The sequence below is a fragment of the Pteronotus mesoamericanus genome, unplaced genomic scaffold (assembly GCF_021234165.1).
Source record: "Pteronotus mesoamericanus isolate MK-2021 breed Mesoamerican mustached bat unplaced genomic scaffold, CSHL_Meso_final contig_1, whole genome shotgun sequence".
Lineage (NCBI taxonomy): Eukaryota > Metazoa > Chordata > Mammalia > Chiroptera > Mormoopidae > Pteronotus > Pteronotus mesoamericanus.
The window spans coordinates 2,620,029-2,647,374 of record NW_026554998.1 but is presented as its reverse complement, the minus strand read 5'-3'; the positions used below and the strand labels follow the sequence as shown (position 1 = coordinate 2,647,374).

The 27,346-nt window shown below is 55.2% G+C and overlaps 1 protein-coding gene across 2 annotated transcripts; it reads left to right on the top strand.

Moving 5' to 3' along the window:
* Positions 1–1,181: 1,181 nt before the first annotated feature.
* Positions 1,182–27,346, top strand: WIPI2 (WD repeat domain, phosphoinositide interacting 2). 2 transcript variants are annotated; one of them, XM_054572018.1, is made up of 12 exons: positions 1,182–1,447; positions 7,943–8,025; positions 16,277–16,446; positions 18,221–18,317; positions 18,710–18,807; positions 19,125–19,217; positions 21,651–21,721; positions 23,153–23,260; positions 24,089–24,253; positions 24,946–25,053; positions 25,777–25,874; positions 26,718–27,346. In XM_054572018.1, the coding sequence occupies exons 1-12, from the start codon at positions 1,374–1,376 to the stop codon at positions 26,828–26,830; spliced, it is 1,278 nt and encodes a 425-aa protein (XP_054427993.1). In that variant the 5' UTR covers positions 1,182–1,373; the 3' UTR covers positions 26,831–27,346. The 2 variants fall into 2 exon arrangements, with proteins under 2 accessions (XP_054427993.1, XP_054427910.1); XM_054571935.1 differs by having other exon boundaries at positions 25,777–25,907.

Sequence of the window (27,346 nt, the reverse complement as noted above, 5' to 3'; positions counted from 1 at the left end):
GAGGTCTATTTGTTGAACTAAAGGACAGAGAAGGAGTTACTAATCTAGATGGAATAATAGGTTCTGATGAACAAGAGGACATTGGGTGGCTTTTCATAACGAAGTCAAGGAGCGTTTTTAGAACCCAGGGGATTTACTCGGGCACCTCTTCATGTGCCTTTGCTCACTAATAACAGTCCATGGAAAATGTGTTGCCCTGGCGGGTGTGCCTCAGTGGCCTGAGCACCAGCCTACGAACTCTAAGGTCACCAGTTGGATTCTCAGTCAGAGCACATGCCTGGGTTGGGGGGGGGGGGGTGCGCGAGAGGCAACCGATCAAACTTTCACACACCCATGTTTCTCACCCTCTCTTTGTCCCTCTCTTCTCCTCTCTCTGAAAATAAATAAATAAAACCTTAAAACAAAACAAAACAAAACTGTGCCAACTGACAACAGAACCATTAAGACATGGCTCCTGCCCTGTATCTTGATTTCAATGGTGGGCTATATGGCCACTTGCGTATGTGTAGCTATACGTTTACGTGTGACTGCCCATGTTCTTCTGCCTGCACAGCCCCTACCCGATAAGTCCAGGTTAAACGGCCTCCTTATGTGCTTACCGTGCTCCGCTTTGTATTTGTGTTTAAGCGCGCGCGCACACACACACACACACACACAGAGTAAGTTCTCTGAGGGAAAGGAGGAGGCCTGTGTAGCTCACACAGAAGGTGCTCCCTAGATATTACTGAACGAATGAATAAATGTAAAGTGGAATCCTCTCCTAGACCCCAGAAAGCATAGGCCTTGGAGAAACGGGTTTCCAGTCTCGAGGCTAACACTTAGCGAACGGGTTAATATTTGAGGCTCAGTTTTCAAATATGTAAAATGGGAATGCAATAGTCTCTACGCAGAGTCGACAAAACATCATACAAGACAAAGCACCTAAGAATGTAGCACAATGATTGGCACATGGCGGGCCTTTTAATATTACTGAAATGATGGGAATGTACCGACGCCTACTCTTTCTAGTGCGCATGCGCGGCGCTCGACACGCCCACAAGCCCTGTCCAGCGCGCCCCCTGAGCGTCCCCACGCTTGCGCGTGTTCCACCGGAACACCGGTCCAGGCCAGAGGTGAAGAGGCGGGACCTCCGCAGCACGCCTGCGCCGTAAGGGGCCCGTGCGGCGAAGGGGCGGGACGCGCAGGCGCGCACGGCGCCCCGGCTCCGGAGCATAAACAAGAGCGGGGACGGGATGAGGCGGCGATTGATCCTCGGGCAGCGAGCTGCGGCGGCCCAGGTGGCGAGCGGGGCCCGGCGCCGACCCTGAGCGCACGCGACCCCTGTCCCGCGCGCGAGCCCCCGGCCGGGCCCACCCGCCCGCCGCGCGCCCACCATGAACCTGGCCAGTCAGAGCGGAGAGGCCGGCGCCGGCCAGCTGCTCTTCGCCAACTTCAACCAGGACGTCACGTAAGGCCGGGGCCGGGGTCGGAAGGCCGGGGCTGGGAGGGGGAACGGCTAGGGGTCGGGGCCGGGATCCGGGGCGGGAGGGCGGGCTCGTCCCTGCCGTGGGCCCGGGGCGCAGCGGGAGGGGCGCCCTCCTCAGGGACGCGCCGGGCTCTGCCCTGGAGCGGCGGGCTCTGGGCGGGAAGAGTGATGGGTGATGGAGGTGAGGAGGGATTTCGCCCACCGACTGGAAGGCTCTCTCTTTTGTCCCCATTTCTCACAAAGTTGGGCCGCACTTTGTGGCCTGACCTGTTGCCTCGCCGCCTCTGCCCCCGGTGGGAGTGGGTTCCTTCCTCGTGCCCCGCCAGCCCCGTTCTGCCCCATTCTTTCTCCTCTTCGGGCGCGTCTCCTGGTTTCCTCCTCATCCTAGGGCTCCTTTTCCCCGCTTTTCTTTATTTTCTTCCATGTCTCGCTGTTCTTTTTGGCAGGAAACTTTGATGTTCTCTCCCAGCAAGAAACACACTTAGCAATAACCCCAGCCTCCGACCTGGGGAGAAACTGAGCCGGGGAGGGGGGACGGTGAGCGACAGAAGTGCCGGTGGGGTCTGGGCCCCTCGGGAGCGGGCCGGGCCGCCTGCCTGCGGCCAGCCCGGGGCCTGGAGCGCCGTGGGCCGGACCCACGTGGGCCTGAGGCCGGTGCCGCGGACGCGTCTCCCTGGCCTGTGAGGGTAGTTGCCCGATGAGGCTTGGGGAGCAGGAAGGATGAGTTGTGGGACTGGAAGGCAGGAGAGCCATCTTGGGAAGTGAGTAAGAGGAAGTGATGCAAGGAGGGGGAGTGGGTCGCTGGCTTGCAGAGGAGTAGTTGGTTGAGTTGTTAGTGGTTGAGTGTAATTGGGGCAAAGTAGCCGACGAGAATTTTTTTAAATTAAAGCTTGAGGGTAGGCCCCATGGTAGGTGACGTAGAATGGCTTGACTTTGGGTGGCGGGCACACAATGCAATATACAGGTCGTACATCGTAGAAAGGTGCACTGGAAACCTGTGTAATCTTATTAGCCAGTGTCACCCCAAAAAATGTAACTTAAAAAATAAGTTAAATAAACAGGAAGAACAAAACCTGATTGTGGACTGGCCAGCCCCAGGTCGGTGGCCCGCAGCGGGGCTCCATGGAGGGTGGGAAGGGAGCAGGTTCCCCCCCAACCGCAGGTGAGGAAGCCCACCTTCAGGAAGGTTCCTGGGTCTGAGGGTCGCTCAGCAGTGCCGTGGGCGCAGGACTGGCGTCTGGGTCCTGGGTCCTCGTCCACGTTCTTTCCGCTCTGCCACGCTGCTTACTCTACCTGCAGAGTGGGGTTTTGAGGGGAGTGAACTTAGAAATCAGACTGTCACAATCCTCAAAGATGAAATTAACCAAATACCATCATGATCTAAGTGAGCAAAAGCCAGTGCCGCAAAAAAAAACAAAACAATTCGGACAACCTGTTGCAGGTGGTTATCATGGGGGTGGATTATATTATGTTAATCAGGGCCGGGAGTGGGACATTTCAGACCAGCGGTGATGCAGTTTTTAAGCCCTTAGCGTTTGAGACCAGTAAGAAATGGTAGCTTGATGGGTGCATGTCTTGTATGAATTAGAGATTTCTAAAACGTTTCCTACCTCTCTCAGGTTTTCACTCCACATCGTTTGTACTGAAAGGAAACCAAGCACAACCAAGCGCGCCCGCAGTTATTACTGCAGTGGGCGCTGCACTCCCTGCACAATAAGCCCAGGCTGGTCGCTTGGTTCGTTAGCGTGTCCTCCATGTACGCCCAGGTTGCGGGTTCGGTTCCCCCTCAGGGCACATGGAAGAACCAGTAAAGGCGTAAATAAGAGGAACAACAAATTGATGTCTCTCTCCCCTCCACTTTCTCTCTCTCTTAAAAAATTAATACATTTTGAGAAAGAAATTCATCGATTTTGTAGGTTTTTCAAAAATTTTCTTATATACTAGAATGATGTCGCTCTCTCTGGCCTTTTCCCCCATCAGAGGTCGGGTGCTTCCCTCCCCCTCTGGGAGGCCTGAAGTTATTAGTTCGAGAGAAAATATCTGTTTTATAATCTTCACTTGCCAGAGAGGCCTTGATAATAGTATGAAGGTAAATTATAAGGGATAGCAAGTTAGGATTATACAAAAAAGTTTACTGACTGTAATGACTATCACTGGTTTTAAATCTACACTTCAGAGAGAAACTCAATGTCAGGTCCTGAGGAACAGTTGACAGCATGCACCTTCCCCTCGCTGCCTCTCTCCAGAACTTACTTCGATAGAGGAACACAGTTTTTTGCAAGACAAAGAAAGTTGGTCTAGGTTCCACGTTCACTCTGTTTAGTGAGAAAGTCTGGGAGCCATTTCGCTTAATAGAAGACGTGGACGTTGTCCCGCGGTGCTGAACAGCAGACGGTCTCTCGCATACCAGGCTCTGCCCTGCCTTTCTTCTCGTACTGGTAATGGCTTTTTTCCTATGATTCTTATCCTAAAAGTGTAAATAAGCTTTATTTGTTTTTGGTTTTGTTTTTTAACTAGACCAGTGAAAAAGGCACGAAGAGCAGCTCGTCTCCGTCGTCTTGCTCGTACCTGGTAGTTCCCCTCCTAGTGTCTGAAAGTAACACTTTGGAAAGCTTGTATTGGAGGAGTTTTGGCTTTTTGGAATGGAAGGTAACACACTCATAAGCAGCAGAGCACCACGTGACTCTCACATGGAAACGGCAGGGACTGACTCCCCCGCTGGGCACCATTCCATCCATCTGAGGGAAGCGATTGGCGATGTGCGTTTTAAGCAGCATTAGCAAAAGGGGTGGACTGAAGAAAGAGCTTGCCTTTGCAAGTCCTCCGTTTGTAGAGCTGACGTTGTGAGTGTCCAGAAAAGTTACGGGCATAGAAACGAGAAGGAGACTTGTCTGAGTTTATGGCTTCCTTCAGCTAAGTTTCTTCTAGTTGACGGTTATTATTCTGGGTAGGTCGCTTCTGTCTGCCTTTTCCTCATCAGCGAATTGGGGGACTTAGGAGGAGATGGTTTTAAGGACCCTTCACCCTTCAAGATGCAGAGGGTGTGTTTGAGGAGGGCAGGACAACCACTGAGGAGGCTGTTGCCCCACAGGGGTGGCCCGGGGAAAGGGGGCAGGTCAGCTGTCGGGACTTGGTGTGACCCGCTGGAGACGTGATGCCTGTGAGGGAGGAGTTAAGGTTACCCCCAAGTCTCCGGTTTGGGTTCTGGCGAACGACAGTAAATAACATCACGGGAGGCGGGTCAGAGAAGGGCTCAGTCTGGGAGGAAGGGACCAGCCCTGCTTCGGGAGCCCCACAGGGGCCTGGGTGGCCATGAGCTCGCTGTGTGGGGCGGCGGGGCCCGCCAGCCGGGGTCCTTTTCCTGGGTGTGGAGCATCTCCGCTTAACCCTGAAACTTCCCGCCTCTTAACAAAGAAGATACTGACAAGGGAGAGCCTTTAGGGGCTGGGCGTTGGGATGAGGGAGGAGCAAAGAAAAAGGAGTTAATTAAGGTCAGTGACAGAGGCTTGCGGTTTTGGTGGACCAAACACAAGCATTTATTTTGGCTCCCTTCCAAAACGCTACTAAAATGTCAAAAAGATGTTTTAAAAGACTTAAACCCTGTCACACAGGGAGAATGAGAAAGGACGCGCAGCACCAAAACTTGGGAAGCCACGAGTGGTGAAGGACGGCGGGTCCTAGATTGCAAGTGGGAAGAGGAGGGGACCAACCTGGCTGACCCCGCCGTGCCCCAGGGGGCCCAGGGTGCAGTGGGGGGAGGGGTGCTCAGCCCGCGTCTCAGGAGCAGTCGCCGTCCGCCCTGGGCCTGTCTCAGGAGGTGCGACAGGGTCTCTGGGTCTGGACACCAGGCGCGGCGGACGGCAGGAGCGGACGGTGAGATGCGGGGCGAAGTGAATAGACCCTTTTGTCTGTTGCGGTTTGCTAGTCGGCCCTTTGTCAGTAAAAGATATCCATTGTATTACCTTAAAAACACTCACCACATGAGCACTTATTGGGGAGTAAGATTACCTATTGCTGTTACTATCCCTCTCCCCTTAATGTGCCGCTGTAGGGTCAGGTGACTCCTGAGGGATTAATTAATTACTAAAAGCAGAGTCTCCCCGAGGGGCATGTGAGCTGAAAAGTATCAGACCTCTTCATGTGTGATACCACCGTTTAAAACTGTCTACCTTTATTGACAATATATATATATAGTACTGTACCATATGTACGTGTCAGGGAATAATTGGACTATTTTTGTTTACATTTCTTACTGAGTGGGATGCACAGTTGTTGAGTAAACCATGCAGTGAACATTCTGGCGAAGGCATTTACTATCCTAAGTCGGTTTCTGAATATCTAGCCAGGACATCAGAGTTCTGCTGTTTGATCAGCAGGGCCCAGTTTTAATAAATGCCACCTGTTTGGAGCACCTCTGAGAACCTGGATAGATCAAAATTCAGGTTCTTGTTAATTAAAACTCATTATTTTGCCCATGGAAGAGGCTTATTTTAGGTATAATACTGATAAGCTTGGTGATTTGGTTTCTAAGTCAACAAGAAATTAGAGAATGGGGGTCTGTTGATGGTAGGGTCACAAGGAAAAGTGACACCTGTCAACAAAACAAAAGGTAGAAAATATTTTTATAAACTCAGCACCACAATGTAGCCGTTTGATGTAGGTACACAAGAGCCTGAACTCCTTGTGGGGTCTGAGAGGGTCAGGGGGTTATGGTGGGAGAGTCCGTCGTTTTCTATGGGAGTCCAGCAGAATGCGCAGAATTTGCCATCCCCTGTGTTAAGAACACAGGAAAGCATATAGTACAGGAATGACTTTTTTCCAAATCAGCAACAGTGGAAGGAAAGACTTTGATGCTGAAAATAGTAACCTTTAGTTAACTGCAAAACATTTTCCTAGACACCAATTTCCCAAAAGTTGTGGAGTACTGAGATTTTGTTTTATTTTTAGCCTTCTTGGTTATTGTATTTTGTTGGTTCCTTTACTTTTTAAAAAATATTTACAAGTAACAATAACTTCGTTGATATAATTAATTCAGTATAGTGAAGTATTTTTGCAAAGAAAAATGATATAAGCTGGTAGAAAGTTTTGTTTATATGTATAAAATAAGCCAATTGCAATTACAAAATTTAAGGGTACTTAAGCAGCTCTGTTCTTGAAGTACAGTCACCCCTTGAACAACGTGGGTTTGAACTGCGCTGTCCACTTATATGTGGAATTTTTCAACACAGTAAACACGCAGCCGGCCCTCGGTATCCCTGGGTTTCACATCCACGATCCAAACAGCCATGGATGTGTGTGCTGTCCTGCACCGTTTAATGTAAGGGACTGAGTATCTGTGGGTTTTGGTACCTGTGCGGGTCCTGGAACCAGTTCCCTTCCACCCCCACCCTCGTACCAAGGGGCGGCTGAGTTTTGGGGGAGTCAGAAATTATAAACAGGTTTTTGACTGTGCAGGGACGGGTGCCTCTAACCCCCACCTTGTTCAGGGGCCAACTGTATGTTCCTTCTGTGTGTGTGAGAGAGAGGCTGGCAATCTCAGGCTTCTAGCAGTGACATTCTCAACGATGTGCAGTGCGCGTCTTCGAGGTGTCTGTCTTCCGGTTTATCTTCTGCCTCCAGCTGTTCTCCTGTTCTCCCAGGCACTAGATGTGCAAACGGTCCCCAGATCAGATTCTTTGCATGACCTGCCACTTGCTGTTCATCCTCTGTTTCTGAAGGCTGTGCTTCTCACTTCCCTTGCTCAGTCACATTCTGGAGAGCAGTGGTCTGCTGGTGAGGAAATGCTTCGTTCGGTGCCCCAGCGCGGCCGTGGAGGGGACCCGGGGCGCGCTGGCGGCCGTCCAGGCCTCCGGCAGCAGGGGCAGCAGCGGCGGTGCTGGGACGGCGGGATGGGGGGCGGAGACGGAGCCCTGGCCTTTTCTTCCCCGGCCAGCTGTGTGGCCTTCCGGCGCCAGGCCCGCGGTGAGCCTCCGGCCGCTTTGTCCCTAGCCTGCTGCCCGGCCGCTCAGCAGTGACGGGGCCACGTTCGCCCAGGCCGTGTGGAAGTGCAGCGGTGCAGGCGCTCCTGGGCCAGGCAGGTGTGTTTGCCTAGAGTGTTAGCTCCTGAACTTGGGCTCTCCCGTGTCCCCGACCGTGTGTCAGGTCTCCTGAGAAACCCCGTGGTTTGGAGGGGGTCATAAACTTGGGGCTGAATATTTTATTATATGTCAAATGTACCTTTAAAGCCTTGTTTTAAGTAAGAGTGGTGTCTGCCTTTATTTTACGGCCCTGCACCCTTCCCTGGCTGTGGGGCGTGCCGTCCGCTGTGCCACCGGCCTCTCCCCACCCAGCCACCGCCCCCCGGCGCAGGCCACCTGCAGCAGTGCCCGCTAACGTGTGTGAGAGAGAGTGGCTGCCCTTCGGTAACGTGGCGCTAGTTTGTGCATTATCACTGTCTACACGTATCAGCTCTTATTTCTGAATTTGGCTTTTTTGCAGGTCCCTAGCTGTTGGTAGTAAGTCCGGTTATAAATTTTTCTCCCTTTCTTCTGTGGATAAGCTGGAACAGATCTATGAATGCAGTAAGTGTTTGCTTTATTTTTCCCCCTCTTAAAAAAAAAAATAGACAATTTGAATTTGAATTGATATGCATTCTTAAATCCAGACACTATGGTTAAACCCGGGGCCCCTGACCAGTTCTCTACCTCAGTCCACTGACAGTGGCAGCTGAGAACAATTTGTGTGTCCCCCAGGTCTTTTTCTGTTAATTTGCATACTTATAAATGTACACAGAGAAACACTTGTTTTATGGGTTGTTCTTTCAATGCAAGGTATCATACTACAAGTTTCATTCTGTCATTTCTGCCCGTTTTCCATGCCATGCGAACCCTTCGGGTTCCTGTCACACGGGACTTGGGGAAAGCCGAACACTTTACAGCGCCCCCAGGAGCGGTTTGGTTTCTGTAAGGTTGTCGCCTCTGGCCTTGGAGCAACCAGCCTGTCAGAGGCAACGGGGAACTGTTGGGGGGGCGTGAGCGTCGGCTTCCTGCTGGTCCCGGTGCGACTTACTGCCTGCCCGCCCGCCTGCGCCGCTTCCACCGCTTCCGTGTGCGCGGCCGCTCCCGCAACCAGGCAGGGGCAGGCCCAGGCCCCCCCGCCCCCGCTCCTCCCACGCACACAGCATTTTTAAATGTGGTTAGACAGCTCGTGTTTGTCCTTGGTCAGCCACTCTGTAAACGGTTGTTGAGGACCTGCGTGTGCCAGCCGTGTTTGTTGGTGGAGATGGCAGCGGTGACAGTTCCTCCTCCTCTCATGACACATTTACATGGAAGGAGGCAAAAACAAGCAGTTTTCTGTGTGGTGTTAGGCAGGGGACACAGGCAAACACAGACAGAAATACCACCCCTGTTAGCATCAGAGGAGGACACCAGGGGAGTTCGGTTCTCTGTGCCGGTTACTTGAAGCGGCGGCGGTCCCGTGGCCCACCAGCAGGTCAGAGCCCCCCAGGCCTGCTCACAGGCCCTGGCCGCCTCCCAGGTGAGCCCACAGGGGCTCCTTCACGTCCCTCGGCAGAGTGTGTCTGCCTTTCCCCGGCAGGTCCCTTGTCTGTCGCTGCCCCGAAGGCAGCACCTAGCCCCGTGTGGGGAGGCGGCAGGGAAGGAGAACTCTGCAGGCAGTGTCTGACGCCCAGCTCCCGCTGCTGCCTCAGCTTTTGTTTTTCCTGTCCTCAGACGGGCCTCCTGATGCTCACCGCATCTTCTAAAGAAGCCCTTGCCCTGGCGTGTGGCTGGGAGGTGCAATCTGGGTGATAGCAGAGCTGTGAACAAGCGCGCTTGCCCATCTCCGGGGGGTGCTGGGGTTTCCAAAACGCCCCGGCTGGCTGCCTTCCCCGGCCCCACACCGGACTGCGCCCTGCAGGGCATGTCCGCGGGGAGGATGCCCTCGGGCAGTCGCGTGGCGAGCACCTCCTGAGTCTGGCCCAGGCGAGGGCCCGGGTCGTGCTGCTGTCCTGTCACAGTGGTGACGAGTTATCCGTCCTGAAACCCACAGAGTCTCCCCCGACCTGGAGACCCGGCGCTTATAAAGGCTGTAAGAGCACCTGGCCCCCGCTCTTCCTCCACTGAGTCAGCTTAATGGCCAATCTGTTTCCTTGAAATGTGTTTACTGGTTTTTGGCCCCTCGCTTTGCAAATGTTTTTGATGAAACAAAATGTGTTGCCTTGGTAGCGTTGTTAAAAGCCTGGGAATTTACCCACCACCCTGGTGATTCCTTTGTTCTTGGTGCGCTCTGGCCCTTAAAAATAGGGGATGAAATGGGCGTAGACTTTTTGGGGTTAGCGCCTTAAGTGGAAGCTATTCAATTCTTTTGGTCCTAGAACTTGATCCACCTTTCCTCTTTCACATACTTTTATTGAGCTACAGAAAAGAATTTCTCTTAGAAATAGATTAGCTGCCAAGTCAAGATTGTTTTCTGGCGTTTTTCTACAAATAGACTCAGAACAAAGAATAGTACTCAATGGCACAAATTTTAGCCTGGGCTGCGCTTTGGCTCCTTCCTCATAGCTCGTGGCCATCGTCCTAAATTCGGGCCCCTGCTCTCAGGGTCCCCGTTGCTTTTACAGAAAGGACGAGCCAGAGCTGGGCTTGGGGAGAGACTGACAACTGCCTCTTCTTTTGTTTACTCGGCGAGAAAACCTTTGCCCCGCAGCCGTGGGCGGGGCGGGGAGGTCTGTGGGGTGTGTGTGTGTGTGTGTGTGTGTGTACACGTACTGTCTATATTGTAATTTCAAACTTACAGGAGGCGTTGCGAGAGCTCCCATCTCTCTGCCCAGTGTTGGGCTATTTGTGGGCGCCGTTCACCTCCCTCCATGTGGCCTTCCGTGTGCGCATCCTGCCCTCCCTTCCCTGAAGCGCTGCTGCGGCGAAGTCCTGCCCTGCTAGGCAACGCAGATAAAGGATGTAGATGTATCATTTGTGAAATACCAGAGTCAGAAGGAAGGGCTTTCTGAGATCCTGTACCGTGCACCCTCGCGCTTCACACATTTCCGAGCTGGGGAAACACACCGTGTGAGGCATCAGTTCTGGCACTGACCCTGAGCAGGCTGTCTCTCGCCTCAGCAGAGGTGGCCCCAGGCCACTTCCTGATGGACACGTCCCCGGAGACGCCTGTCAAGAAACAGGCACCGTCGCCTTTGCGGGCCGCTGTCGTCCTCGCGAGGGCTGGAGAAGCGGTGCTCTCTGGCGCCGTCCTGAGGCGACAGGCTGGGCGCCGGTTGGGCTGTCGGTCTCGGTGAGATGTGCAGTGATGGGTCGTGCACAGGAGAAGCCGCGGTGGCCTCTCCGCTCACATCTGTGGTAGCGGACGACCGCGCTCTCGGCACGTCCCTTCGGGGCCCCGGCACCCGGCGGCCTGAGTGTTTCCTGGCACTGGGGTCCTGCTAACGGGCCGTCCTCCGTAACGGCCGGCGCGCGGCCTTGTTTCTCCTGCTCTCCTCTGATTGCAGCGCCCTCCGTGCCTGCCTGATGCATCGTGCGCCATCGCCTCACGGGAGGCTGTGTCCGCCGCCGCAGCGGGAGCGACGGCTGGGGACACGGGTCCCGGGTGTGTCCGTGCAGGGAGACCTCGCGGGGGAGTGTGGTGAGGCGGGTGATGTGGAAGAGCCCCTTGAGGTCGTGCAGCCGGGAGTGAGGCGCCTGAACCGCCAGCGACGGGTGGGGGGTGCTGCCCTGTGAGAGGCGTGTTCCTGGGGGGCCTAGGCACCCTGGTCGGTAGGGCTTACGGAGTCCGGTGGCTCTTTCTGTGTCACTCCTTAAGTAGTGACAAAAATGTGTTAGCTCCAGACAGCAGTGGCCTGGGCCTTTTTCTGGTCCCCGGCTCCTTTGGAAACCTGGTGAAACCTACCAGCATCTCCCCAGGGAAACCCGCGGGCTGCGAGGCCCCCCGCAGCGCGCGCCTTGGCCCCAGGCTGTGGGCTCTGTGCAGGCCGGGGGCCGCCCTGACGCCTCACCTCCGCCCTCTGTCCCTGCTGCCCTGCACGTCTTCCATCAGCTCTTAATATGTTGGTCAGAATTTTGCATTTCTGCAATAGTCTGCCTGTATGGGTATTTTTTAACAGCTTTTTGAGATGTCATTTATACGCTGTAAAAATCACTTGTTTTAAATGTACAATTCAGTGGGTTTTAGTATATTTTTTAACTTGTACTGCCTACCATAATCTAATTTTAAAACCTTTTTATCGTTCCCTTGGAGAAACCCGGAGGCCCTGGGCAGCCACCGCCCGCCCGCCGCCCCCCTCACCCCAGGCCAGCACTAATCTGCCCTCTCCCTGGGCAGATTCGGCGGGTCCGGGCCCTGGACCCTTCAGATAGGCAGGGCCGTGCCCGCGGGCCCCACCGCCTTGTCGAGTCTGCAGCGTCGCCCGTGGCGGAGCGGGCGTCAGTGCTCCGCGGCTGCTTTGTGGCCCGGCGACATCACGTTGGGTGGGCAGAGCGTGCTCTGTGGTGGACATTTGGGGGTCTCCTCTTTTTGACTCTTGTGAATCCTGCTGCCATGAACACGGGGACCCCAGTTACTGTGCAGACACATTCTTGTTTCTCTCAAGTAGACAGATAACCTGTAGGAGTGGAATTGCTGGGTGAGCACCCTTCTTTTGCCCACTCATGAGTCCAGTTGTTGGAGAGAAAAATCAACAGATAAACACTTTACAGTTGGTAGGTGTTGCCAAGTTGCCCTTAAAAAGGGTAGTTTTTATTGGTGCCCTGAGACCTGTCTCCTTGCTTCCTGCCACACGGGCCTTGTCAAAGATATTCTTGCAGGGTGCGCCTGAGAGAGGAAACATGTTTGTTGTCTTTTTTACATTCCTTAAATCCTAACCAAAGTGAACTCTTGCTCTTTTTTAACTGCTTGTTTCTTTTCTTCGCCTGTTTTTCTGTTGGATTACTCGTCTCTTACTGATTAAAAGCCAGTGAGCCATGTGCCAGCGGTTGCAAGTATCCCTCTGGATTGCTGTTCGCCGTTTGCTGTTTGACCTTGTTTAGGCCTTTTCGTTGTCCTGAGGTCCTGAGCTCCCGCAGGTCCGAAGGCCCCTGTCTCCCCAGTGAGGCTCCTGAGCGCCGGGAAGGGGCCCTGCCGCAGGGCGCCCTCCTCTGGGCCGCTGGGTTTCGCACGGAACGCGTCGTTCACCTGCAGTGGACTGCGATGGGCCTTCGCTTCCACTCACAGGCTGGGAGATACATTTTTCCTCTCTTCTTACCACGCAGAGGGGCTTATTGACAAATCAACAGGTGAACAGTCAGGGTGGCGGCCTTCTCTGAAACGCCAGGAAAGAAGAAAACAGGGGAAGCTAAATGGCAGAAAGTTGATGTCTGTCCAGTCCAGGAGGGCAGGCGTACGGGTGTGGGGGTCGCCGTGCTGCTCTCTTTAATGGGTATGTGCAGCTGAAGGAGCTTTGCTGCCACCACACACACGTCCTGTTTTTAAAATTCTGAGAGAGCTCCCGTCTCCTTCTCTTCACTAAAATTTCAAAAAATTTTTCAAGCTGACCATTGGCTGGGAGAAGGGCCCAAAGTCCCTGCCCGTGAGTTCTTTACTTTCCTCAGTAGGCTCACCCGTAAGTGCCCCAGTGCGAACACTGCTATCTGGAGTTCAGTGCTGTGGTCTTTTTGGAGGGGGATAATATTTACATATAAGGGAATATAAAGATTTTTTTTAAGGTTTTATTTATTCATTTCTAGAGAGAGGGGAAGAGAGGGAGAAGCATCAATGTGCAAGAGAGAAACAAAAAGATCAGTTGCCTCTCACACACCTCTTACCGGGGACCTGGCCCACAACCCTGGCAGGTGCCCTGACTGGGAATCGAACCCATGACCTTTCCGTGCGCAGGCCGACACTCAGTCCACTGAGCCATGCCCGCCAGGGTGGAATGGACAGATTTTAAGTAAACGTCCTGTGAGTTTGGACAGTTGGCCTGCATCTGTGTGACCTGAACTCCTGTCGCCGTCACTCCAGAAAGTTCCCTTGTGCCCCAGCTCCCACCCACCCGCTAGGAGGCAGGTGTCTGGGTTTTCTCTGGTATGTGTTTAAGTTTGCCTGTTCTAGAATGTCATGTAAACGCAGCACGTACACTCATATGAGGGTTCTTTCAACGTAATGTTTCTGAAATTCACCCATGTTGTTGCATGTCTCCATCGCCCCTTGAACAGTGTGGGTTGGAGCCATTTGGGTCCACATGCACACAGTTTCTGATAAATACCTGTGCTGTTCTCCATCTGTGGACACAGGCCAGCTGCGTACGGACCTGTGCCACCCTACGTAGGGGCTTGAGCGTCCGAGGATCCTGGTGTCGTGGGGGTCCTGGCACCAACCCCTGCGGTTACCAGGGGCAGTCATGGTTCTGGAGTCCGCATGCGCTCGGGTTTTCTGCTCCGAGGGGTTCGGCGCCCTCCCCAGGCCTGGCTTGCTCGAGGCTCGGCTGCGTGTGGCTGTACGGCGGAGCCTCCGATCTCTGGCCCGTGGGCTTTTCCAGTTTTCACTGTCAGGAATAAAGCTGCTAGGAAGAGTCTCGTACAGCTTCTTTGTGGACTTACATTTTATTTGAGTAAATATCTAGGCATAGAACACGGGATTCATTCTGTAAGGGGCCACTGGAGTCTCCTCAGTGACTGTCCCGTTCCGCGTCCCCTCTGATGCTGTGTGAGGGTCTCGTGCTCTGCAGCCTCACCGGTGTCACCGGTCTTTTGATTGGTGGCCGCTCTGAGTGTGTATGACGAGGTTTTAGCCTGAATTTCCCCAGTGGCTAGTGGTATCAGGCACTTTTGTGTTCTTGTTAGCCGTTTGTATGTCTTTTGTGACATGTCTGCTCAGATCTTTTGTCCCTTTGTAAATTGGGTTGTTTGTCTTTTATTATTGAGTTGTCAGAGTTGTTAGATGTTCTGGGTGCCAGTCTTTGTCAGATAAGACCTTGGAAACGTTTTTCCCTCTCAGTGGCTTGGCTTGTCTTTTGAGCAAACATGTTGAATTTTGATGAAGTCTGATTTGTGTTTTTCCCCCCCATTTATGATTCTTGCTGTTTCCTTGCTAAGAAACCTTTGCCTACTGTCATGTCTTTAAGATATTTTCCAATATTTTCTTTGAAAGTTTTGTAGTTTCAGCTTTTCTGTTTAGTTTAACGATCCATCTCGAATTAATTTTGGTGTATGGCGTGAGGTGTCAAGGCCAATTTTTTCCCTGATGGATTCCTGTCTAGCCTTTTGTCAAAAAGATTTTTCCTCCTTCGTTGGATTGCTTTGGTGCTTAAAACAACCCTTTTAAGTGTGGGTCTACTTCTGGTCTTTGTTCTTTCCCATTGGTTATTTGTCAGTCTTTACATCAGTAACACACTGTCTCGTTTACTGTAGCTTTATATACTAAGCTCTGAAGTCACGTGGCATAAGCCCTTCCACTTTGTTCTTTTTCAAGATGGCCTTGGATGTTCTGGGTCCTCTGGCCGATTTTAGAGTCATTTACTGTCGGCAGAACTGTCTGTGGGGACTATGCCTGGGACTGCCTTGGGGCAGAGCTCAGCCTGGAGGGCGTCGCTGAGTGGCGGGGCGGGCGCGCGCGCACCGCCTGCACCGCCGCCCTCCAACATCCCAGCTGCGCGGGCCGCACGTGGGCACAGTCCAGACTCTGTGGGATCGTCTCACGCTCCGGAGTTCTCTTTGCGTCCAGACCTGAACTTACCCAGGGTAATTAGGAGAGACGGGGGTGTAGGCAGTCAGTGGGGAGGGGTCGAAGTACTGTCTGTGGAGGGCCCACTGTACCTGCCACTCTCTGTGTGAGATGCTGTCTGCACGTGGGGTTTCATCCGGTCCTCTGGGTAGGGGCCCCTCTGGAGCAGGGAGCGGGGAGCGCCGGGGAAGAGCGCGGCCCCGGCAAGGCCCTCCTGAAGGGCTGCGGGACAGCTGTCGTCCGTTTCCACGTGTGCGGGAAGCAAGACTAGAGCGTAAGCCATTCAGAGACTACTTGGTGGCCTCTTGTATGACAGGGCTGTGGTGAGGGCCAGGGAGGCCTCTGTCCTCAGAGCTCACAGTGCAGACCACGTCCGGAGCGCCAGCGGGCGGCTGACCCCCAGGGAGGGAGTGGCCCGGGCGAGGCGGGACGGGAGCTAGGGGACCGCCCTCTGACAGGGCGTTGCGAGGCTGCTGCGGCCGTGGCACCCGCGTGGAGAGCGGCCCTCCGTGCGGCCAGGGGCCTTCCTGGCAGGGAGGCCCTGAGGGTGGTTTGTCCCTCGCTCCTGGGTGGCGGATTGGACTCTGGTCTGTCTGCCCTGCGGCTCTGCTTCACCGGCGGTGCTGCTCTGGGACTGTCCCCGCAGCCTGGCCCTGTCACCAGACACCCACTGTGTGGCCGCATAGTGCTTTGCCTTTTTTTTTTTTTTTCTTTTTTTCCTTTACAATTCCTTTTTTTTTTTTTTTTTTTTTAGTTCTTTTTTTCTTTTTTTAAGGATTTTATTTATTTATTTTTAGAGAAAGAGGGAAAAAGGGAGGGAAACATCAGTGTGTGAGTGATACATGGATTGGTTGCCTCGCACATGCCCCCTGCTGGGAACCTGGCCCCCAACCCAGGCCTGCACCCTGGCTGGGAATCGAACTGCGACCTCTCGGTTCATAGGCGGCGCGCAGCCCATGGAGCCCCGCCAGCCCAGCTGCTCTGCTTTCCGTAATCATCTCTTAGGCCCACGTGTGTGTGCATGTGCGTGTGTGTGCGTGTGCGTGTGTGTGTGTGCACGCGCGCGCGCATGCACACAGATCGTGCCTGTGGATGTGGATACATGGATACTTTTTCTACTTGCAGCTGACACGGAAGACGTGTGCATTGTAGAAAGATTGTTCTCAAGCAGCTTGGTGGCCATCGTCAGCCTCAAAGCTCCTCGGAAGCTAAAAGTTTGCCACTTTAAGAAAGGAACAGAGATCTGCAACTACAGCTACTCCAACACGATACTGGCGGTGAAGCTGAACAGGCAGGTGAGTGGCCCTCTCCTTTGAATCGGACGGGCTCTGCCCTTTGTCTCGGGGTTTCAGGGTGGCTTTGGCTGCTGCTGCTGTTCCAGAGCCTCTGGCAGCGCCTCTGGGACGGAGCTGAGGGGCCTCTGCCAGCACGTCTGTCCTCTTCGCCCTCTGGTCCGAGCGCCTGCTCGCCTCAGCCTCTTCCCCCTGACGCCCTCCTGCCTCAACCCAGTTTTCTCCTTTCTTTTGCTCTCGTCCCGCCAATCTCGATGAATGCCTTGCTTTCTGCCATGTTATTTTACTCATCCTCCCAAGGCCTGCGTGTCTCTGTGCCGCTGGTCCTTGGATAACGTGGTTCCGTGGGGCCCGGGTGAGGCGTGTAGGAGCTCCCCTCCGCGCCCGTCTGTAGGCCTGGGGTAAAACGGGGTTCTTACTCTTTGTTTCGCTTGCGGTCATAGTTTGTAAGACTTGTCAGTGATGTAGGAAGGCTAAGTGTATGTCCTTATAGTCATCCTTAGGATTGAATCATAGTTTATCATCTTTTTTATTTTTTTTAAGATTTTATTTATTTACTTTTAGAGAGGGGAAGGGAGGGAGAAAGAGAGGGAGAGAAACATCGGTGTGAGATTACCTCTCACGCGCCCCTTACTGGGGACCTGGCCTGCAACCCAGGCCTGTGTCCTGACTGGGAGTCAAACCAGTGACCCTTTGGTTTGGAGCTGGCGCTCAGTCCACTGAGCCACACCAGCCAGGGCTACCTTCTTATTTTAAACTGTTAATTTCTTAGGATGTCATATTTACTACTTTTTTTATGTCCTCCCCAAAACTCAAAAGAGTATGGGCTGCAGAGTGTGAACAGGTGACTAGCACCGGAGCTGATCTCGCGGGATACTCACGGTTGTGCTCGCGCACAACACGCAGTGCTGTCTTCGGCCCTCCCGCGCTTGCTGTTGGCAGCGCAGGGCTCTGTGCAGGGAAGGCTGAGTCAGCAGTGAGCGTGGACCGTGTGTGACGTAACCAGCAGGCGTGGACTCTGAAACGCGGTGACTGGGTGACGTGGTCACAGCGGAGGCCTGCCGACCTGGCTGACACTGGGAATTGGTCTGTTAACTGCAAAACTTGGTTAGAATGAGAAGCTACAAGGCATAACATGTTGAACCTCTTTTAAACTTAAAACACACGTGTGCATTCTGGTCCCAGCTAACGTACAGCATTTGTGCCCTGGAGGCACCACTACAAGTACCTCCATCTCAGCAGCAAGAACGGAGACGCCTGCACAGCTGTCTGGGCGCGGAATGAAATTTTACACTTTGAAGAGCCCATAGGCCTTTGCCTTCATCGTGCCGCGCCGCGGCTAGCAGCAGGTCTTTAACTGCCCAACCTGTCCGAGGCGCTCCATTTAGTTTTCATGAGCAGTGGGCAGTGCGGGATGAGAGACAGACAAAACAAAACAAAACAAAACAAAACATGCTTTTTTTAGAGGTCGCTGCCCAGTTTCTGTGACGTGGAACCAAGTCACATCCTCAGGTGTCCTAGTACAAGTGGCAGAAACAGTCACTGCACAGGCACCCTGGCCCCGGACACCGCCTCCCTGGTGGGCGAGGAGCAGGGTGCTGGGGAGAGCCTGCTGGCCACGCCAGCGTCCTCTGCGCGCGCACCCAGCCTCCGTGGTGTCTGGAAGGAACGCAAAGCGTCTCGACCCAGAAGCCCGCCGGCTGAAGGCTGGGAGCGCACCATGGTCGGCTCGCTCTTCCTGCCTGGTTTCAAGTTCTCCCCCGTCTCTGTCTCCCAGAGGCTCGTCGTGTGCCTGGAAGAGTCCCTGTACATACACAACATCCGGGACATGAAGGTGCTGCACACCATCAGGGAGACGCCCCCAAACCCAGCCGGTGAGTGAGTGGCGAGGGCCAGCCCTGTTTGCCGGAGTCTCCCGGGTAAAGGGGGCTGGGGTGAGAGGCTTGTTTCCTCCGGAGGTCTCAGGTTCCTCTGGAGGGGGCAGATTCCAAATGTCCTGACCTTAAACCAGGCCCCCTTCCTTCTGACGCTGGTTGTGCGACCACATCAATCACAGGTTTGCTCAGCTCCCAGTTTGAGGTCACTGGTAACTTCCAGCCAGAGGCCTTTCATCTGCTTTAGGGCCCTGCTGTCATGGGGTGAAGGGGGGAACCTACAGCCCCAGCAGTCAGAGCTCTAACTTCCACACTCCTCGTTGAGTGAGTTCTCTAACACTGCAGAGGTGCCCACCGGCCCTAACCCTGCGCTGTGCTCGCTGTGTCCTCAGGCCTGTGTGCACTGTCCATCAACAACGACAACTGCTACCTGGCCTACCCCGGCAGCGCCACCATCGGAGAAGTGCAGGTCTTCGACACCATCAACCTGGTGAGGGTCTCCGGGGCTTGCGAGCTCCGCGGAGCCTGGCTGCTGCCCCGAGGGCCCTGGGGCCCCTGGCCTCCGGTGTCCTTGGATGCGGTGCTGCCGCTGGCCGGGGCAACTCTGCCTCCGGCCACACCCGGCACTAGTCCCTCCCCAGGGCACCTGCTGGGAGGGGCAGAGAAACCACCAGACCCTCAGGATAAGTTGCTTCACTTTTTTCAAGTTTTGAGCACATTTCCTTGGTCCCCACCCTAGTAAACCAGGTGGACTTGGTGTGTGAGTGGACAGAGTGGTAGTCACGTTTGACTGGTTCTTCCTTCCAGAGAGCTGCCAACATGATCCCGGCTCACGACAGTCCTTTAGCCGCTCTGGCCTTCGACGCCAGCGGAACCAAGCTCGCCACTGCTTCCGAGAAGGTAAGGCTGCCAGGCCCCGCGGAGAGCCGGTCTGGAGGCCCCGGCAGACCCCAGCACTGCTCACAGAGCCGGGCCGACCCACGGGCTCCTGTGCCTGCCAGTGCACAGAGCAGCTCAGGGAGGCGCCCCGCGCAGCCACCCACTCACCACGGCGTGGGACGTGAGCACACGGCCTGCGCTGGGGGGCGGGGAGGATGTCGAGGGGAGAGGCTTGGAGGAGCAGTGAGGCGGGTCTCCCCAGAGCCGCCGCCTGCCTTCTCTGTTCGTGTAGCAAAGTTGTGATCCTATGGCACATGTAGCTCTCCCCACTCGGCATACCACCGCATTTCCTTAAATTAAAAACACTCTTACCGTGTTTTTACACATTAGGTGTCTAAATGGCTGTAAAATACTCAGCTGTGATTCCTTAAAACTGTGTTCTTTTGGGACATTTATATTGTTTCCAATATTTAGAATATACTAGGATAATGTGCTAATATATAAATGTGTTAATAACATTTAGATTACAGACAGTAGTGTACTAAAGTCTTACATTAAGTCTGTTACATGCATCTCTAATTATGAAGCGAGGCCAGTGGGAAAAATTTGTGGGTCCAAAGGACATGGCCTGTCTGCGCGAGAGCAGGTGTGGACGGTCCCTTCTGTGCAGACCTCTGCGCGCAGCCCCTCCCCCCGACACCAGAGGGCCCTCGTCTGCTTCTTTTGCTTTTCCTCTCTCCTCAAAAATCCTCTTCTCTGTCTTCTCTTGGGACTCCATTTGTTCTCCTGGCTGTTGCTCTCTTCTGAGCACTGGACCCGCTCCTCAGTCACCTGCCGCCTAATACCGCCCCAGTGCTCCTGCACTGAGGACCTGAAGTCGGCTCCCTGCACCAGCTCCCCTGCACCGTCCTGTCCTGGACACTCCCACCCCGCTTCCACACCAGCGACGCTGCCATGCACGGGTCACTGGTGCCATGAATTGCCCTGGACTCTCATACCCGTCGCCTTATTGGGTCCCCTGATGAGGGTGGATGTTTCTCTGTCTCGCGTGGCGAGCTCAGAGGCGGGGTAACTTTCCCAGGGGTCAACCAGCTGGGTGGACACAAGGGGCTTAGGCTCCAAGCCGACTTTGCACTTGGACTCTGCTAGGCTGTTCCCAGACCACCTTGGCCTTACCTTTTCCCTTGGGAGCCTGGAGATAAATGGCCGTGAGGCTCGTGACCCCTGATGAATCGGAGTCCTGTTTTTATTAGGTCTTAGGAAGACGCGAAAGCGCTTTTTGGAATTTCAAGGCCAGTAAAAATAGAACAATCTCTTCTGGGCTATAAAAAGCAAACTCTTGATTTGCGTTTAAACAGAATCCTCTGGGTGGTAGGATTAGACCACCAGTGGCCCCTTGGGGGTGCGGGCCCCCCCGACTGCAGGGCTCCGTCTGCCTTCGGCTCGTCATTGCTTAGTATTACACAGCGGGTGTGCCATCAGACGTAAACATACCTATATAGATACATGGAGAAGTTGAGGCTACAGAAGGCAGAGTTTTTGCCATGGTGGTTTTTGTATGTGAATGCATTGTTTCTCCCTCTAATTCTCAAGAATTATGAACTCAGTGTCCTTCCCACTGGAGAGAACCACTGTCTTTCGAAAGGAGCCGCTGTTGCTGACCTGCAGCCGCATCTCTGGTGGCTGCGCAGCGCCCGAGTCCTGCCAGCCTTGCCCTCTGTGCCACTGTGGTGCGGTGGCTCTCGGACTCCCTTTGCTGCCTCAGTGGCGGAAGCGCCGTTCGGTGTCACTTCGGGGCGGGTGTCTCTCTCCAGCTCTCCCAGGTGCCGAGTCCCGCCTGCCTACCCACAGGCCTGTGCGTGTGTCAGGAGGCTGGAGGTAGAGGGCAGGAGGAGAGCAGGCATCCTCAACAAGTTCCACGTCCATGCAGGGAGGCGCTGTAGCTTGCCACTTACTCGCGTTTCCTTCTGTCTTAGGAGTTTTCTTAACCTGGGCCTTACTGTTGTGTAGGTTTGGACAGTTTCCTGTTTAAGCAGCTAAGTAACACTTCCAGCTCATCAGCTCCTTCGATCTGTAACTCAAAGTGGCGAGAAAGGACGTTAGTGGAACCTTGCGCTTCTTCGGGCCGTCAGTTAGGGAGTGCTTTCCAATGTGGGGTGCGTGCCCGAAGGGTTTGTGTTTAATAGTTTGAACTTGAAATGACTTAGAAGGACTAAAGCGAGTATATTCCATGTTTGACTTCAGCCACCAGTGTTAGAACGAGCGGTGTGTGGGCCTGGGGAAGGGCGTCCTGCTGTGCCTGCGGCCAGAAGCTGGGCGGGCGCTGTGCGGGCGCTGTGCGGGGAGCCCGCGGGGGCGGCCCACGCCGCCACGTGGGCCGTGGGCAAGCCGACCGGAAGAAAGTCTATTTCCACTCAGCTGAAATCCTTTTTTCCTCCCTTTTCCCTGTCACAGGGGACCGTGATTAGGGTATTTTCCATTCCAGAGGGACAGAAACTCTTTGAGTTCCGGAGAGGAGTTAAGAGGTAAAGTACATGAATCTCCAAAGCGGGATGCGTGGCTTCTCTTTGAATTTCAGTTTTATGTTCTTTGTGACCAACAGGTGGGACGTGAATACTGAGCACCCAGGTAAACAGTGGGTGTCTTCAGCTCAGCCGTACAGTCATGGGAGGTCAAGGGACATTTTTTAAAGCAAGCTGGGTTTTATTTGCCCGGAATCCCACCTGGACACGGAGCGATGGCCAGATAGGGGAGTGGAAGAACCCGCAGAGCCGGGCCCCGGGCGGCGTGCCCTCCTCGGCCGGCTCCGTGGTGGCGGCTGAGGGCTTCCGACCCGCCTAGCAGGCTCCTGTCCTTGCTCTCTTCTCTGGAAACTGTGACCCAGTCCCTTTCACCCCAGCAAATGACTCTGGCTGTTTTGTTGTGTTTGTTTTGTTTTGTTTTTAAGATTTCATTTATTCATTTTTAGAGCAAGGGGAATGGAGGGAGAAAGAGACAGAGACATATCTGTGTACAAGAGATACATCCATCGTTTGCCTCTTGCGCGCCCCTAACTGGGGACCTGACCTCAATCCGAGCGCCGGCCTGTGAACCAGAAGGTCGCTGGTGCGATTCCCAGTCAGGGCACAGGCCTGGGTTGTGGGCCAGGTCCCCCGTTGGGGGTGTCCAGGAGGCCACCAATCAACGTATCTCTCGCACTTATTGTTTCTCTTCCTCTTCCTCCCTCCCTTCTCCTCGCTCTAAACACATATGCACGGACACACCCCCCTCCCCCCAGGGGTCTCGAATGCGCTGCCTTCTGTGCTTGGGCTGGCCCATCGGTGACCTGGCCGACTCCTGGACCCCCCCCCCCCCCCCATCGGCAGCAGGTGTCCCCCAGGAGGCCTTTCACTCCAGTGGAAGGGCCCCTCTGCCCCGTAGCCCCGCCCCCTCCGGTCCTCACGCTCCCTGCCTGCAGCCAGTGTGCCCAGGGGCGAGCACCGCCCTGGCTGCCTGGCAGCCGCTCTGCGGGGCCCGCACTGAAGTGCTGGGGCCTCGGGCATGGCCCGGCGTGTTTCCAGGACTGGGAGGAACTGCGAGGGTCTGGCTTTTAGGATTTTTATAGTGATTTTCACAACATGCTATAGAGACTCAGTGTGTTGAATACTGAATGTTTTACTCTGTTAAACTATCAGCGTGGCCCATCGACCCTCTGCGTGTTAAGAATTGCTGTAATTTAAGTTAAAATTGGATTTTTAGGAACATATGAATTGCTCTTACCTGATAGTACCTTTCAAACATTTTTCTCAAAATATTTTTTGAGACAATGACTAGAGAGGATGGAGAAAGCTGCCAGCGACCCCCAGTGTGGCTGTTAGGGAACGTCTCCCCTCTGTCGCGCTGGTCAGAAGCCCCTCGGGAAGGCGGCGGGCGGCCTGGCCCGGGGCAGCAGTGCAGCGGCCTCTTCTCGCCCGCAGGTGCGTGAGCATCTGCTGCCTGGCCTTCAGCATGGACGGCATGTTCCTCTCCGCCTCCAGCAACACCGAGACAGTGCACATCTTCAAGCTCGAGACTGTGAAGGAAAAGTGAGTTGCAAAGATTCGATTGTTTAAAAAGCAGGAGAGCACTTTGTCCAGTGTACGCTGACCAGGTGACAACGTGCGCACAGACGTGTCCTGCCTTCTGACATCTCTGCCAGGAAAGACCCCGCTCTGGCTCTAGAATAAGTGACGCCAGATCCATACGTGGCAGTAGAAGGGACTTGGCCCCGCCAGGTGACCTCCTCCTCGGGGGAGGTGCTGAGCGGGAGGTTCGCATGGGGTTGACGATGGCTGTCCCCTGGGCAGTGCAGGCGTCCGCCTCTCCACGCGTCCCTTAGGCACAGGGGCCGGCCTGGGCGCGCTGCCCGTGCGGGGAGCCCGGGTCCCTGCCCGCCTGGCGGCGCGTTGCATCTCAAGCAGCCGACGTGCGTGGTGAATGGGGCGCTGCTTACGTTTTCTCTCACAATGTCAGCGCAGCCCCCTGGGGCCAGTGTTGTTTGTACCGTCTTATTCCAGGGAGCATTTACGGTGCCTTAGGAATGCGTGCAGGGTCAGCACCCACAAAACTGGGCTGTGGGAAAGTAACAGTTTGAAATGGGTGCTTGTAAGGTGTTTAGAGACTTCCTGCTAAACACACCCGGGGCGGGTCATGAATTTGGCCTCTACGCCCCCACGTTGCCACAACTCGTTGCCGCTCTCTGTCTCGCCACTCGGGGGGCATGGCCCTGGCCGAGGCCGTGGTTTCTGCGCCCCTTTCTCCTGGAGCGGGGGAGGCTTCTCTCCAGGTGTCAGGGCTGGCCCTTGTCTCGGTGGGTGGGACGCGGTTCTCAGCGAACGCTGAGTCCCACGCCCGATGACCCGCCCTTCTTCCAGACCTCAGGAGGAGCCCACCACCTGGACCGGGTACTTCGGGAAGGTGCTCATGGCCTCCACCAGCTACTTGCCTTCCCAAGTAACAGAAATGTTCAACCAGGGCAGAGCCTTTGCCACAGTCCGCCTGCCCTTCTGTGGCCACAAAAACATCTGTGCCCTCGCCACGTGAGTAGGGGCGGGCGGCCCCTCCCCCTCGCCCCGGCAGGCCCAGAGGCACGGACCGTGTGGCCCCTGACAATCCCCGCAGCCCGAGGAGAAGTAACTGCGGGCACCGAGGCGTGGCTGAGGGGAGGTGGCGAGGGGCACAGGGAGCCGCAGGTGTGCGTGCTCCCTCTGTAGCGCGCTCACGCCAGCAGGGCTCCCTCTTTCTGTGTCTGCTGAGTGTTGAGGGAGTGTGAACAGAAAACGCCACCGAGTCAGTGCAGGGGGAGAGTGCCCGCGTTTCACCCCAGGGCTGCAGAACGGGCCGCAGAGCCACCAGGGCCCGAGGCCCGCACCGGCATCGTCCGTGTGTAGCTGTGAAAACTGTAGGATAGCACCTCTCTGTGATGCTAGAATTTATAAAGTTTTTCACGTTTTCAGCTGACTGGCATAGCTGAAAAAATCTTGTGAAATTGCCCACCCTTAGTCCCAGGGGCCAGGAGACGGCGACCCACCTGCTCGCCGCGGGCGTCAGCATGCCGCGCTGTGGCCGGGGGTGCGCTCTGTGGCCTGTGCACGCGCAGCTTGTCACGCTCGCGGAACCAAACCCGTGCTGGCCCTCTGAGGGGAGGGCTCCCTCAGACGAGGCCGCCGGTCTCGTAAGGGCTCTGTGACAGCCGCCGTCCCGCGGTGAGGCTGCTGCTCGTTCCTTCTAGGATCCAGAAGATCCCCCGGCTGCTGGTGGGAGCTGCCGACGGGTACCTGTACATGTACAACCTAGACCCCCAGGAGGGGGGCGAGTGCACCCTGATGAAGCAGCACAAGTAAGTGGGCCTCTCCCAGCCGCTGCCGCCTCAGGGCCTCTCTGCCTGGGCCGTCTCCGCCAGCACCTGCCTTGTGTGTGTGCTTCCTTGAAAGCCAGCGACACACGGGGCGCAGTCCGGCGTGGCCATGCCTGCAGGGAGCCTCGCCTTGTGGACAGACGCCCACCCGCCAGCGTCCCCGGCCAGCTGCCGGGCGGACACTGGAGGGGGGCGGCCACTGCTGCACCCGCCCTTCTGGGGTGGGGTCCGGGCCCCTCCCTAGGGGTCAGCGATGATGGGCTGAGGGTGTTGCAAGAAAGGGATCATCACATGCTCTCAGCCACCGTGTAGGGCACTTTTTTGGGAGCTGCTCTCCCTGTGAGACAAGATTGTCTCTTTGGAAGGAGGGGTTAATATTTGTCAAAAGGGAAACAGCGATTTGATTTTCCTCTTTTGCTTATTTTTTAATCCAACAATTATAACAATGCAGTAATACTTTGCGGGGGAACTGGGGAATATTTTTTATAGTGAATTCTTTTTCTGATCATCAATCTCAAATGAAATAAGATCGTCTCACCAGGTATAAAGTTTTTCATTAGACTTCCCATATTCAGGGGAATAGGTACGCAGTTGCTGTGGTTACAGGCGGGCACGTGTCCTGGGGAGCAGCCTCTGCCTCCGCCCCGAGACAAGGCCAGTGCCCTGTGGCTGTGCTCATGGTGGGTTTCTCTGCGCTGCCCCCAGGTTGGATGGTAGCATGGAGACAACCAATGAAATCTTGGACTCGGCCTCTCACGACTGCCCCCTTGTAACACAGACGTACAGCGCGGCCGTCGCCAAAGGTACTCACACGCCTGCCTCTCCGACGAGACTCGGTAAGGCTGCGAGGCAGGCCCGGGTGGCGAGTCGCGCCGGGACCGCCCCACGCTCTGCGCTGCTCCCCTGGTCAGAGCGCCCCGCCACCCTGTGCTGGGGAGGGGCGGGGCCGCCCTCTCACGGAGCCCCGCCGGGGTCCCTGAAGGCTGACTTCGTTCCTTTTCTTTCTGAAGAAGAACAGCCATGGCCAAGGCTCCTTTGGGTGCAAGTGCTGTGTGCCCTGGCTTGCGGCCTGTTCCCTACATATTGTGCTCCATCTGCAACTGCCCAGTGTGTGTCCTGGGTCTTTTCCCGCCTGCCTGTTTGATGGGACCGCAGGCTTGCATGGAACCCTCAGCCCTGGGGCCCTGGGAGGAGGGCGGGCAGGGGCCAGACTGGCCTGGCTGCTCACCTTCTGGGAGCTGTCTTCCCCGCAAAAAGGCAGCCTGCCTTCCCGGGGCGGCCCCACCGCTTTGCTCATGGGTGAGGCTGTCTTCGCTCCCCGCTGCTCTCTCGGTGGAGTGCCTTTCAGCGAGAGGAAACGCGAGTGTCTCGCGGAGTTGTTTTTGAGCCTCTCACCTAACCGGTTTGAGAAGTGCTCGCCAGGAAATGAACGACCTGCCCATCGGGAAGCCCCTATGCACTCAGCTGACATCTTTTTGAAAATTAAGAATTTTGGAAAACAAGTGACTACATATTGAGCTACCTAAGGCTGCAAAAAGCCCGTCAGTCAGGAGACAGATGGCGATTCGGGCCACGTGGGCCTCCGGCATGGCTGCTGGGCCGTGCGTGCCTGCCCTGGCCCCGAGCTGACCGCCATCTCTTTGCAGCCCACGGGGACGAGCTGGGCGCGGCGGGCGGTGCGTGTGTGGAGGAGGACGCCAGCGCCCTGCGGCTGGAGGAGGACAGCGAGCACCCACCCATGGTTCTCCGGACGGACTGACCCTGACCTGTGAGCCCCGGCCCCAAGCAGAGAGCGCTGGCTGACAGGGCTTCGTGTTATGCTGCTATGGACTTTGACCTGAGCTGGGGGAGAGGATGGCAGAGACTTTAAAAGACAAAAAAAGATTGTAGCTGTAGTCCTGTTCCGTGCTGTTAAGAAATACATGGTTTTCACTTCAGTGGCTTTTAACCCTGCTCTGAGTTTTAGCTTTTTGTTTGTTTTCTCCTTTTGCCAAAATTAACTGATGAAGCCCTTGAAACCTCCTTGCTTTGCATGCATGAATGTGCCAAGCCAGCCCAGGACAGCCAGCTAGAGGCCACTTCCAACAAGTATAGGCGTGTGGCTGTCACTGCCTGTACATACCAGGCGCACGTGCAGAGCGGCTGCTGCTCGAGGCCGGTTCTGCTGGGACAGGCCTGGGGCTGGGTGGGCAGCGGCCTCGGGGGCTCCTCCCAGAGCCCCTCCTGGACCACGTCCTCTGCTTTATTTTGTTAATTAAATTCTTTCCAAATTGGA